Genomic DNA, 13,991 nt, shown 5'->3' on the forward strand with positions numbered 1-13,991 from the left:
GGCCATGGCTCACGGGCCCAGCCGCTCCGCGGCACGTGGGGTCTTCCCGGCCCGGGGCACGAACCCGTGTCCCCTGCATCGGCAGGCGGACTCCCGACCACTGCGCCACCAGGGAAGCCCTAATAGCTTTTTACCGCTCTCTTTTGCTCAGAGATGACTACTAACTCTGCAAATGTAAAACAGCTTTCAATTAGACTATTCCATGAACCTAGCCTTCCCTTGGCCTGGCGGGGACAGGTCAGCCTGGACCCTCCATGCGCTGCAAACAATGAAACAAAGCTAAGGACCACTTGGAGGCCCAGGGTGAGGGGCCCTGTCATCCAGGCGGGGGATCGGGCTGAAAGAAAGAGGGAAGAAACCCTGTCTCCACCTTCACCTTAAAACTGGAATGAATTTCAACTTTTACGTCAAAAAAAACAAAGAAAGGAGGTGGGTGCAGAGAGAAGGAGGGAGAATTGATTCAGAGTTAAGGACTGAACGTCCTACTAAAAGCTGGACAAATAACAAGCATATGCCTGAACCTCAGGAGGAATAAAAGCAGAAGACGCAAAATTTTGTGCTCTCCAGCAACCTGTCAGAAAAGATTTCCCACAAGCTGGGAGCCTTCATTCTCCCTAGTATGAACTGCAGAGGTGGGCGCATGCACACATGCCCTCGGGGACAGACTAGGTGCACACACACAGACAGCAAGTCTATAACTGTCACTGGATGAACAGGAGGAAGATGCCAAATTAACACACATTAGAAATCCCTCCCTATCTAATGAAGCCATCAGCACTTTCAATTTCATTTTTCACTTGTTAGTTAAAAAAAAAAAAAGGAAAAAAAAAAAAAGAGCACTTAGCAAGTGGTTATCTCCCAGACCTCCACGGGTGCATCTTTAGCTCTGCACTGCACTTGCAAGCAAATGTAATTGGAGATAAAATTCCTCCCCAAATATTTACGTTCCAGATTTTTTTATTCTAAAAAATGGTAAAAGTGGCTTTCTTTTTTTCCTGAGATTTGAACCCATGAGGTGCATCCCTGCCCAGTGAGATCCTGCCAAGGAGAGGAGAAAGCTTCATAACACAGGTGCCTTCGCCTCTCATCTGGTTGCTCAAGCCATTTCAGCTCTCAAGCAGTTTTACATAACCCGGCAGGCAGGGTGGACTCAAACCACCTGCCGTAGGTGACTAGTGGCTGCCAATCCTGGTGGTTGCCGCAGATGGCATCCTAGAACAATAGGGCAGAACTCAGTCCAGCCCCCTTGGATCCAGATCCTTCACTGCAGAGATGAGGAAACAGATTCTCCAAGACACTGAAGGATTCCGTCAGGGCTGCCCAGCTATTTAGCAGCAGAGCTGGGTCAAAATCGAGAGGTCTGACTACCAGTCAGCGTTCTGAATTCTGCAGAAGTACACTCCCTGATTAAATGGAACAATGCTCTAAACCAGAAGCGGCCCTTCTGCTCCAGATCGTGAGGACTTCTAACATCGACAAGGTGGCATTTAAGAGGAACACTGAATGTCAGGATTCTATTTGAAATCTTGAGGCCCCCTCATCTTAGCACGTGGCCTTATTTCTCGTGTTATCTGTATCTATGTCTGTTTTCTCAGAAACCTGCATTCTCCACCAGGGAAGGACTGTCCAGTTCATCTTGGGGCCCCTCTCCCATCAGCTGCTTAGCATAGATTTTGTCCGTAATGAAGACTCAGGACACCTTTTTTTAGAGTAAATGAGTGCCCTAAACATCCAGGCAGAGCAGGATGGCAGAGATGCTCTGTAAACTGAGAATGGGAACAAGAACAATTATCTGAATTTTCTGAAATAGAAAACTCAGGGAGGACAGCTGCCTGGAGAATTACCAGGGAGTGGGCTCTAGACTAACACACGTTTCGCCATAGCCCCGTCGTTCAGTCATTCTCCTTTCTTTTAGGACACTTTGTTGTTTTAATTGAAAGCCCTGCGCACCTCTGATCAACTGCTATCCCTCGTAAGAGACCAGCACACATGTAATCCCTTTGGAAAAGCTTAATCAGCCCCAACTGAGTCACAGTACTAACCCAAATTAATTAGACTTGCAGAAAGGTGTCCACACTCTTGGAGGTAGGCTGGGCTCTGACCCTCCACAGCTTCACGGGAACCTTGCAATTCTGCCAGAGGCCCCTGAATAAAAGCCCCTTGCTTCTCAAAGACATTCACTCCATTGGCTTTTTATTTCCTTACTAAACAGAAATAAAAACGAGCATCAGACTCCAGGAAGGAGCACAAAACTTCAAAGTTCAAAAAGCTTATTTCTGTACTGTTTTTTTTTTTTTTACAAAGAAGCGAAGCAATCTGGTGTTGGCTTGTAACACCCCTTAGTAGAATCCCCAACTCAGAAAATTGTGATTGCATTCCTGGAAACCCAAAGCACCCCTGATAGAAGCAGAACCAAGTATCTTTAGCTCTAAAAGTCATTGAGTCAAACAAGTACAGTTAAACCTCTAAATCACTGGGTCTTGCTACTGCAGCAAGCCAAACATACCGTAAGCTTCCATCCACTAATTTTACCATCATAAAATCTGTCTATGAAGGCTTCACGTTAATCGTTGGCAGGGAAACTTGCAATTTTATTCTCAAGCCACAGTTCTTTTTCATTTGAGAAATACAAGCATCATTTTTGAAAAATTCCACCATATTCTTACAGAACACCTTTGCACAGAGAACCGAAAATCATCTAAAGTTGTCCTCTCATGAAGATTCTTACACCCAGGTGACAGGTAGCACACAGGTACTTCCATCCCCATTTAAGAGTGAAGAAGCGGCCTCAGTGACTTAAACTGAGTCAATCATGAGGCTGAAATAGAAGTCAAACTTCAAGATGACCCTGAATCAAATCCAGCCAGAAAAGAAGGTGTAAATTGATAGTGACACTTGTTTAGCCTAATGTGATTCCAGAAAATAAGTCAGAATCGCCCCGTAAAAGACAACTATCAAATCCTAAGTACTATCGTACATATTCCATTACCTCGGCAGATTCACCACAGAAGTTTGCTGTTTGGGGGTATAGCCATATGTTATATGTGCTGTATCTCTTCTGCTTTATTTTCTTTCCTAAGTGTAATCCATAGAACACTAAAATGACTATGTCTCACAAAATCACTTGCTACAATATGTGCTTATTCTTAAATTTTGCATTTCGTTTTAAAATCTAGTCAAAAGCACTCGTTAATTAGTACTAGGGTGAGGGGCATAGAAAGAGGGAACTGCTCATCCAGATGAAAAAGCAAAATCACTCTAAAGACATTTTCTGAAGACTGAGGGACTCCATCAAGGCCGTCAACTATCTGGTAGCCAAGCTGGGTCAAAATCGAGAACACAAGCGTGAGTACCAGCCACTGCCCTTCACTTTGTTGTATCAAAATTTTGTCCCCCAAGTAAGTGGAAACAATGCTCTAAACTAAAAGAAGCCCTTCTGCTCCCAGATCAATCAGGACTTCTAATATCAGCAAGATGAATTTATGGGGAACACTGAATGTCTGTGTAAAATCTTCTTTTCTCTTCAAAAGGCACTTCCTTACTCCTATTCTCCCACGCCCATGTTTTTCATGCCACTAGGATGTAAAGCCCAATGCACTTGGACTTGCTTATGATAAGAAAAAAGCAAGAGCTGAAAAGTCTGGCCGCCATCAAAATGCCCTTCCCACAGTGCAAAATGCACAAGTCTTTTTGCCTTTGTGGGAAACAGAAGGCATACAAGATGAGGAAAGGGGAAAATGGAAGAGAAGGGATAGCAGAAGTGTGTACAATAAAACTTGTACCCACTCGGAAGTTGAGGGGTATAGTCCAGCTGGGGTAGTAAACCCCCCAAATAAGGAGGGACAAGAAAACTCAAAACTCTGCCAACTCAAGTCAATAACAAAATACACAGAATATTCATTTGACTGATGAGTAACCTGAGGCTCTCCACTGACTTGGGGGGAGGTCATCTCAGTTTATAAAACAAGCTTTGGATGGAATCTGGACTGCCATTCCCATTGAGCACATCATTGCAACCCCCTAAGCCAAATTCTTTCTTGATAAAGTTGCTGAGAACATGAAGGCTCCTTGGGACCATCCTTTCAGCTCACAAAACAAAATAAGGGCCCTCTTCCCACTGCATTTAAATTATGTTTTCTTGTCTATAGGCCCTCTAGCCAGGAGGCTCTGTGAGGGCAGAGACTGGAGCCGTCTTGGACACCAGGCACAGTACCTGGATCATGGCAGGTATTTGGTGCATCTTTTACAAAATGAATGATTTGCCGAGACATGATGAAACCTGAATTCTACTTACACTTATGGGAGAGAAGTACATCAAAGGAATCTGCCCACCTCGTAGCTTCTTCTGTGGATAGTCTCCTAGGAAAGAAGAAACATCTGTCTTGAATATTTCTGGAACGACCTCCTCTCCTTCAGCCACCACTGAGATTTGCTCAGGAGAATACATCAAAACAATGGAGGGCAAATGAAGATCATACCTGGATTCCTACAATCCTGTCGCTATAAATGTATATATTCTTAAGTAGCTGATGGAAAAATCTCAGGATTGGAATTCTGTAAGTTTAATATGTTGGCTTTCAGTCTAAAAAGAAAAACTAAGAAAGTGCATCATTTAAAGATGTCACTGTAGGGGAATTCCCTGGCAGTCCGGTGGCTGAGACTCTGCGTTTTCACTGCTGAGGGCCCAGGTTCAATTCCTGGTCGGGGAACTAAGATCCCACAGCCAAAAAAAAAAAAAAAAAAAAAAATCTAAAAAAATAAAGATGTCACTGTAAACCAACTATATTTCTAGTTAATTATTAATTAATTAACATGTCACAGTTAACAATGGAAAGAAACTGGACTTAGCAAAAGTTAGGCTGAGTTCCTGACTCCATCTCTTACTGTCACCTTAGTTTCCTCACATCTGTAATGGGAATAACGGCACCCATCACAGAGCCCCGTGAGGGTTAAATGAGGTACTGTCTGTGACATCATTTAACACAGTATAGGCACTGAATCCAGATTCTCTGAACCTAAGCAGAATTTTAGAGTAGATTTGAGTAATTTGTTTCCAAACTGAGAAGCTCAGATTGACAACTAAGTAGAACCAAGAAGTATCCTACACTGCAGCTTTATAAGGGAGGTGCATGATATGGTTTTCTTAGGAGAAAAAGGAGGGTCCCTACTCTGAGATCGTTAAGCCATACACTTCGAAAAGGAATATAACATTTTTTCATTCACATTCAGAGATAAAAAAGGAGCTGCCAAGAGGCAGGAAATTATTGTCACTCGGCTCATCTGTTCAGCCATCTACCAGAGAAGACGAGGCTGTATAGTCCCACAGTGGGCATCCCACGGTCGGCACCCCGGGAATGCTGTGTGGCCGTGTTACTCACTTTAGAGCACGGTTGGGTTTGTCAGGAAGAATAGCTGTGAAATCACTACACGAGTCGGACTTGTGAGACAGGCATCCAAGTCGAGTCCTCATCCCTTTGTTCCTGCAACAAGCACAGGGGCAGAGGATGGGGAACTGTCGTAATAATAACTGTCAGCCCCGTAAAGCGCCCCTGGAGTTGCTGTGGCAGGAGCCAGCACTGCCCCCTCCCCTCCTGCCCCAGGTGGCCCCTGAAGATCTCATAAACCAGAGGAGAAACACCTAGAGGATCAAGGGCAATACTCACTCCCCATCTTGACTACCGGAATAGTAATAGGTCCCCTACCCCTGGAGGCTTAATGCTTTTTAAAGCTGACATGCAAGTTGATGGTAAGTCAATGAAGGTCGTTAGCTTGGAAGAATTTCTAAATTAGGATTCTCTGTGGGGAAAGGAAATACAGTGATGACATAATAACAATCCACATTTTGCTCTCCCACTAGGAGGGCAACGTAGCAGTAGCAGCAGCAGTAACTCCTGATCACAGAGCCCCAGTGGTACCCATACGGAGAGCAAAGGGATGCTTGCGTGATACAGGGGTGCGTGTCATAGAATCTCAGAACACAGACAAAGTATGGGGCTTCAGGGCAGGTCAGTTCTACCTCAGGTCCTTCCTACCGATCCCACAAACCTGAGGATATACATGAATGGCTACAGACCAGTGAAGACTGATGCCTACAGGTGGGGAGAAGCTGTGGATACAATCAGCAATTAAGAACCAGGGTGCCCTTTGTCAGCACTTTCACTTAACTAAGCTCTCATACACCTATTTATATTTTGGTTTATCTCAATCAACATATTTAAAATTGTAACATGCATGCTTAAATTTCTCATATTTTTTATTTTCCTAAAGACCAGACACTTAGTAGTTATTTGTTGTGGCAGATCCAATGAGAAATTATGCTAATGTCTCTTTCTGACTCTCAATATTAGGCCACTTTTACCTTTCACCCAGATTGGCAAACTACAGCCCTGCAAGATACATGTTTGTGTAAATAAAGTTTTATCGGAATGCAACACCCCATTTGTTTACATATTGTCTAAAGCTGTTGTGGTCGCAACACAGACCGTATGGCCCATGAAGTCAAAAATATTTACTCCCTGGCTCTTGACAGAATAAGTTTACTGACCCCTGGCCTTTAACCACGGCAACTCCTCGGATGGAGGGTAAAGCTAAGAGGGAGGTGTTTGGGATAATCAGGACTTAAGAGTGACTGATAAAAGGGGACTGCCAGGCTTCCCTGGTGGCGCAGTGGTTGAGAGTCCGCCTGCCGATGCAGGGGACACGGGTTCGTGCCCCGGTCCGGGAAGATCCCACATGCCACAGAGCGGCTGGGCCCGTGAGCCATGGCCGCTGAGCCTGCGCGTCCGGAGCCTGTGCTCCGCAACGGGAGAGGCCACAACAGTGAGAGGCCCGCGTACCGCAAAAAAAAAAAAAAAAAAAAAAAGGGGGGACTGCCACGTGCACACTGGTAACAGTTTGCCATGGAAATTGTCCTAGAAGATGTCATTCTCTTTGTTGAAAGGAAGTTCTTCCAGCCTGGCTTTCCCTTCCTCATTTTCTCAAATCCTGGACCTGGGCAGAGATGTTAGATCCAATTCAAGCTCTTTCTTTTACTTCAAATGGGTTTTCATCCCTGACCCTGGTAACTGTTCACAGAAATCTTATCCAACAAATGTCTGCGGGGATGGTATTACATTTGGCGGGGATGGACAACACTTGTACTCCACAGTCCATCTCCCAGGAGTCTTTTAAGGCCAGAACATTCAAGTTCTCAGAAATATCTCCTCTTCTGCACAATCTGTGCCCCTACCGCTCATCTCAGCCAGGTGCATTGTGAGGCCATCGATTTCCTGGCATTTCAAAATATTGGCGACAGCCATTCTCGCTTCCTTGACAGTGAGCGTCTCATGTCCACTCACTGTTACAAATCACGGGGTGCCCCAGCACTAGGCTACTGCAGCAACTGATTAAGGGCCCTTGAGTCATCACATTCCATGAATTCAAGTGCAGGTCCTGCCCAGGCTGCACCACAGGCCAGAACCGACTTAGAGTGAGTCGGTTCATTCCTTGGTGCCTCAGAAACATCAATCATTGAAGAGTCAGGTCGATGCCCCTAAAGAGCAATTAAGAGGATTTCAAAAACCGGCACATCCACGCAAGCCATTTAACACGGTTGAGCAGGGGTCAGGGTAAAGTGTGCTACTTGTTACCAAGACAGCAGTAAGTCTCCCAAATAGTTTGCAAACATCTTCCACAAAATATTCTTTGGGGCAAAATAGTTCTATTTTCCATCTTGTCTGAGACTTAACCTTTTAGATAGGCCTGAAATAATAGGAGTAGAAGCAAGAATCAAAGGTTAAGGTCACTTAAGAAAAAGACTAGACTTGCCCTCATCTTTCTTCTCTACCCCGGAAACTCAGAGACCCCTAAATGGTTCAATGCACACGCATGCACGGTCCCATCCCATAAGTCCCGGCAGAGTGCGGGAGGGCCTTGCAGATGCTGCTTGCAAGGCCCCAACTTTGCAAGGAGCACCCGGGGAAGGACAGCGCCGTCCACACAGGAGGCCTGGGGGACGGACGCCAGTGGCCCACCCACGGCATTAGGCGGCTTGGAGCAGGCGCAGACAGCAGGGGAGGTGGGGAGGCGGAGGAAGAGGAAAGTGGCAGGGGCGAGAAGAGAGGTTAGCATCAGTTACCTGCGTGGCATCCGTAAAGCGGCCATACAGGCACCCGCTTACGGTCAACCCTCTGGCTGGTGTGCAGGGACGTCAGGGCGGGAGATAGGACTGCGGGGCACACGGGGCTTTACCCTTTCACGTCCTCTCACCTAAAATCAAAGAATCTGCTGTAAGAGCGGGCCCCCTCTCTTGTCTGACTGCACTACAAGTCCTCTCAGGTGACTTTCTGCCAACGGAATACCTCCCCCCACGCCCCCACCCCCGTTCCCCACGAACGTCTGCTGATCCTGAGCAAGGCTGACCAACCCGGGGTGAACGAGGACCAGTTGTTGGGTGGCTTCACCTTGCTGCCTGTTGGTCAGGAGGTCCTGCTTCCCCAGCCGCTGGCCATCAGCGTAAAGTGGGACACGAGCCCCCGGGGAGGAAAGCACAGGCGTGGCAAGCCAAAAATTACAGTCCTCTGTGTCTTACTCGAGTGGGACCCAAGTGACCAGCCAGCCCTGGGTGGGGGAGGAGTGGTCAGCACTTGCTCCAGAATCCTTTGATTGGCTGCTTCTCACCTCCCTCCAAGGGAACGTGTCCCAGAGGTGGGAGTGCCGGAGCCTGGGGAGGGCGTGAGCAGGAGGAAGGTTGGAAGAACTCCAAGGGAGGCTCGTCACGCACTGTCACCACTCAGGTTTGCTCCTTTGCGGGGATCACAGGCACAGGCTGAAGAAATGAATATGCAAGTCACTCTTTCCTGCCCATATGGAGGCTGCCTGACCTTCCACATTCCGCAGACTGGCCTGTTCCCGACTCGAAGCAGGAAGGGCATCAGGGAAAGGGGGTCTTGAGGTGGAGGCCTGATAGACTAATAATCTGTCTCTCCTGAGGGTCCCATTCTCAGAGCATCAAACCCTTTGTTCCCACGGAAGAAACTGATAGGAAGGAACACATGAGGAGAGCAGCCCATCAATAAAGGGTTCCCCTGGGGAACCGTGACACCAGAATTTAAAAGAATTTAAAAGAAACTTAATTTAGACAGATAAGGTTCCAACACGATCTATGCAGGTGAAATTATTTTGATATTACCTAGAACATCTCACAAATACTTTTGAAAAAACCTTCTCTAATAATACTATATCAATCAAATTAAAAGATTGCTTTGTTAAGACTGGGAAAAAAATTTAGTTAGACTTCGTGTAAAGGCTCATCTCTGGGAGACCGAGCCAGGGCTGTGTTCCCTGACAGCAAGGACATTTCCTCAATCTTTGTCCTAACCGTGCATACACCTGCTTGCCCAGAAGTCGGGAAATCAAAGCCCTTTACAGCTGTAAGGGTCTCTAGAAATCATTGTTTGGGGTACCTTAGCCTCGTTTTCTCTGACCTGTGGGATATAGCCCCAGAGGAGGGGAAAGCCTCCTTTATTACCTTGGGGCTCAGCAGAACCAGGGGCTACCACCCACATTCACAGCAGGCAAGGTCACCTGGGGCAGTTATCACCTGGTCTCCTGTCACTGCCTTGTCGCTTTTCCCCCTCCACTGCTAGTCCACGCTGGCTTCCCAGAGCTGCTGAGATGTCTGCCTCTCTCTCTTCCAAATCCAGCGCTGGCCATCACTGCCCCTCAGCCCTGACACCACCCCTTATATTAACTTAGAGTCGATTAAGTAAGAATCTGCAGGATACTCTGACCCCACCTTTCTCATTCATCCCAGCACCTAGGGGCTCTTATCCCATTTGGCCCTCGACTTCTAGGGGACAGAGTTTGGGGTTTCTCAGAGCCCAGGAAGGCCGAGGGTATGATGGCACCATGCTACATGTGCCCTAATAAGTGGGCATCAAGTTACAGGTGACTCTGGGACAGACAGGATGGGACATATTGGAAAGCGAGGATACTCAAGGAAAAAAAAATGGTTAAAAGCAAAGAGCAAAGATTTATAAAGAGGGGAAGAGAAAGTAAGAGCCTCAGCGGGAAGAAAGCAATCAATATGCATGGAGAGACAGGTTAATTAAATATGGATAATGCAATCAGCCCACACAGGCACCCGGAGAGGAAAGAGAGAAGCCAAAGCAATACTCACTGTCTTTGACCAGTCCTCATGGCCTGCGGGTCTTTGCCAACGGGATAGTCAGAGAGGTTGCGGGTAAGGAGCTCTGGGGAAAGAGTAGATCTTTCTCTTAGCAATCAAATCCTTGGCGGGTGAAGGGCATGTGTGCATGAACACAGAGGCACATTTGCACACGCACACACACACGCACACAAACACACATATTCACATTGCATACATGCACAACACACCTCCCACCACTTGAGCCGGGCAGCAAGCGGCCCCGCCGAAAGCTCTTCTCTCTGCTTGTCACATTCGGTAAATACTGAAGCAGCCTACACCCAGCGGGCGGCGGCTCAGCTCCCAGGCACAGTCTGCACGCCCATCCTCATTGGCAGGATACAGGAGGTGCCCCTGAGCAGAGCTCGCCTGGCACTCCTCCCGCACTTTCGTCTTCAGCCTCACTAAGTGCTTCCCTGCTCCCCTGGCCGTAGCTCAGCAGCTCAGGGGGAAGTCCCCACAGCCCAGAGCTGCCCTCCTCTGCACCCAGAGACTGCCCAGGGGGCAAAGAAGCCAGAGGTATTAACTCTTTCCCGCCAGCAGTGGGCTGAAAATCAAGGGTCCAGGGGGCCTCTTCTAATCAGCTCTGCTGCTGGCTGAAGGCTGGCTGCTGCTTAGGGAGCAGGGAGCATAAAGATCTTGCCCCAGACAGCTGCTGACAGCAGGAGCCAAGCCGAATCAAATCTCCTAATGAACCAGGAGGAGGGGGCTGTCTTGTTGGGTGTGACGTGATGTGATAAATGCAGACAGCAAGAGAGCCACGGGGCAGGTCACACATATAAATTCCACCCCCTTTCTCCCAATGTCTATTGTGCTGCACTACCGAGCCAGACCACACAGCCCTGAAATCCCCCCGCTCTGCCACATCTCAGCTGTCCCTCTCACTCTGCAGTGGCATTCCTCTCCCAGCCCGTCCCGCTCCCCAGCAGCAACCACACCACTCCTCACTTCTTAATGAGAAATCTCCACCTCCCCAGACACATGTATTTCCAAATCGATGCTCCTGCCTCTCACCTGGGTTTCCCTACAATGGAAATTCACCTCTCTCCCTCATCCATCACCTAGCAACTTCCCCCTACCTGCATTTGTTACGGAATGAGACTTTTCCCTTTGTTCTGCCCAATCTGCATGTTACCTCTATTTTTCTGTCTTCTGCATTTTTTTCTTCCAAATCACCTTACCCACATGGATCTTCTGAACACTGCCCGGTTCAGTTCCAGAAGGAGGACTCTCTCTTCCTGCTTGCCCTAGTACAGTGGTTCTCCAAGTGTGGTCCCTGGACCGGCAGTGTCAGCATCACCTGGGAATGTGTTAGAAATGTAAAGTCTCAGGTCCCACCCCCAGACCTACAGAATTGGAAACTCTGGGGATGGGGCCAGCCTTCCGGGTGATTCCAGTGCCTGCTAAAGTTTACACACCGCTGCCCTGGGATAAGGCTTACTTACCTTCTCCCCATTCTGCGCTAGGTCTCTAAGACAGAGCCTCCTGCGCCCACCCAGGACCCAGCTCCAAACGTACCTAGACTTTGCTGCAAATCATTTCTGAAACCCAGAAGGCAGCATTTGCTAGAGGCAGCAGACATCTCTATGGAAAGTGATGCTTTTATAATAAAGATACTAGATTCCATTTGTTGAACCTTTTACAATGTAGAAAGCATTGTCATGTACTGTCACTGGACAACCCCATGCCATAGTCAGAGAGAGTATTATTATCCCTGTGTCACAGATCAGAGAACTGAGGGTAGAAAAGGTGACCTGCCTTTTTCAAAGTGACACAACACGTCAGAGGCAGCTCAAGGACCAGAATTTGTTTTCTTATGACTCTTAGAGCACAGCTTTTTCTACTATGTCACACCTGGACCCAGTCTTTCCTGGCAGATCTACTGGTGCATAACCTGTACTCTCACAGTGCACTGATTCTGCTGCAACCACACGTTGCCTGAAGACAGGATGAAATAAAAATTCTGATGCCTCCTCTACAGTAACTCAATGTCTCTCTCTGAAAATGTCCACAGTGCCCCTCTGTTAGGTAAAAGGAACTTAGCGTTATAAAAGGAGATGCGAAAGAAATGTTTTCCATTCCTCAGAATTCCTGTCTTGAACGCTGAGGTTAGCTGGGGTTTAGAATTAAAGCATAAAGAGAATCCTTCACTTCTGGGCATTTTCCTGGTGTACTGCACCATAAGTAAGAGGTACACAGATAAACTGGAGAGTAAAAGCCCACTGATAAGCACTTCGATAATCCAAGATAAGTTTATATTATAAGGTGGATCCCCCCCCCGGATTCCCTGCCCAGGGCTAATGTTTAATGAGCACGTAGTATGTGCCAGACACTGTGCTAAACATCGCACTTCATTATCTTATTTAACTCGCACAACAAACCTACAAGGCCAGCATCTTTTTCATCCCTACTTTACAGATGGGAAAACAGAAACAAGTCATTTATAAGTGGCAGAGCTGGTGTCTGATACCAAACTCCATACCTCCAGCCTCTGTTCCGCCTCTCGCCTTAACACAAAGGCAGCGTCATCGTGGGACCTCTACCAGCACTAAAATGGTAGGATGAGGGACTCCTCCAAGTCTTAAGCTGCCCAGTCCCGTATCCAGGATTTTAAAGGCACCAAGGAAACAGGGCAGGGCTGCAGATGGGCCCAAATCTCAAGTGGAAGCTGATCGATATTAACCAGGAAGTCAATAAGCCAACTCGAATGTTTAAGGAAAGATATCATAATGAATAAAGCTTTAAAAGAAAGAACAGGAATATAAAGAGCAGAGGGTTGAGAGTGTGTGGACATGCCTCTAGCATGAGTAAAAAGAAAATTAGAAGCATTCCAAACTTTTTTTTTTTACCAAAACTCTCCTAAACACCAAGGAGTAAGCACACAGCACCCAGTTTGAGCAGCACAGACCTAGTACAGGCCCCTCTCAAGGGAGGATTCTAACTTAATCTTCCTTCCTATAGAGGCAGGTACATAAAGAACTCGTGGGGTCGGGGAGGGGCGTGGTATTAAGCCGAACCAAGGGGGTGAGCATCCTGGCATGATCTTCTTTCCTGAAGGAGAGAGACAGGAAAAGGCAAGCAGGTTGGAGGGCTAATGAGAAAGGCACTCGCTATTTGGACTCTGGTCCAGGGATGCAGAGCTCTGGATTCTTCTCTGGTTACTGCTCCTGAGTTGCTGGCTGAAGACTGGGCGCAGAACATTGCCGCTGTTCGAGACAGACGGTTTTTCCCGGGAAAACAGTCATGATAAGCCCTGCTCTGGCATCACGGGCTGCCCTGTACCTTGTTGCTTGTCCCACTCGGCCTTTGCTCCTGGGACACCCAGTCCTCCCAGGCACCGGCCACGGCTTCTCTCCAGAATCAGTGCTTTGGTCCTGCCTCTCTTGAGCTCCACGCTGCTTTTCCAGAGGTCTTCGAGACAGCCCCAGCCCTCTCAGACCCCACAGACTCGACTGCCCCCAAAACAACCACCTTCCCCTCCAAGTGTTCATGACGTCACTCTGTTCTAGCCCCTCAGGGTAACAAGTGCAGGTATTTCGGGTTTCTTTTCCTCCATTCCCCTCGCTGAATCGGTTTTTAAACCTTGTCATTGTATTTCTGATATATTTCTCAGTTTCGTCCTCTTCCATCCATTGACACTGCCATGTCAGAGGTTATCAGCACCCAGTACAATGCATGCCCTTCCACCCACTCCTCACTAACTGATCTTCCTGCCCCCGTTTCATCACCCCCATTCCCCACAAACGTCCTGGCACACTCCACTTCCACGAGAGTTACCCACTGAATAGATACCATAAAGCAGATC

General features: G+C 47.6%; 1 protein-coding gene across 1 annotated transcript in view; it reads right to left on the reverse strand.

Moving 5' to 3' along the window:
- RGS8 (regulator of G protein signaling 8) overlaps nt 1-8,142 on the reverse strand; it is a 21,413-nt gene extending 13,271 nt beyond the window's left edge. Inside the window, exons 1-3 of the mRNA XM_007110968.2 lie at nt 8,117-8,142; nt 5,379-5,480; nt 4,295-4,359 (exon numbers count right to left, since the gene is read on the reverse strand). Of these exons, the coding sequence (XP_007111030.1) occupies nt 4,295-4,359; nt 5,379-5,480; nt 8,117-8,142 (193 nt within the window). The remainder of the gene's footprint in view (nt 1-4,294; nt 4,360-5,378; nt 5,481-8,116) is intronic.
- Nucleotides 8,143-13,991: the final 5,849 nt, after the last annotated feature.

The sequence above is a fragment of the Physeter macrocephalus genome, chromosome 4 (assembly GCF_002837175.3).
Source record: "Physeter macrocephalus isolate SW-GA chromosome 4, ASM283717v5, whole genome shotgun sequence".
Taxonomy (NCBI): domain Eukaryota; kingdom Metazoa; phylum Chordata; class Mammalia; order Artiodactyla; family Physeteridae; genus Physeter; species Physeter macrocephalus.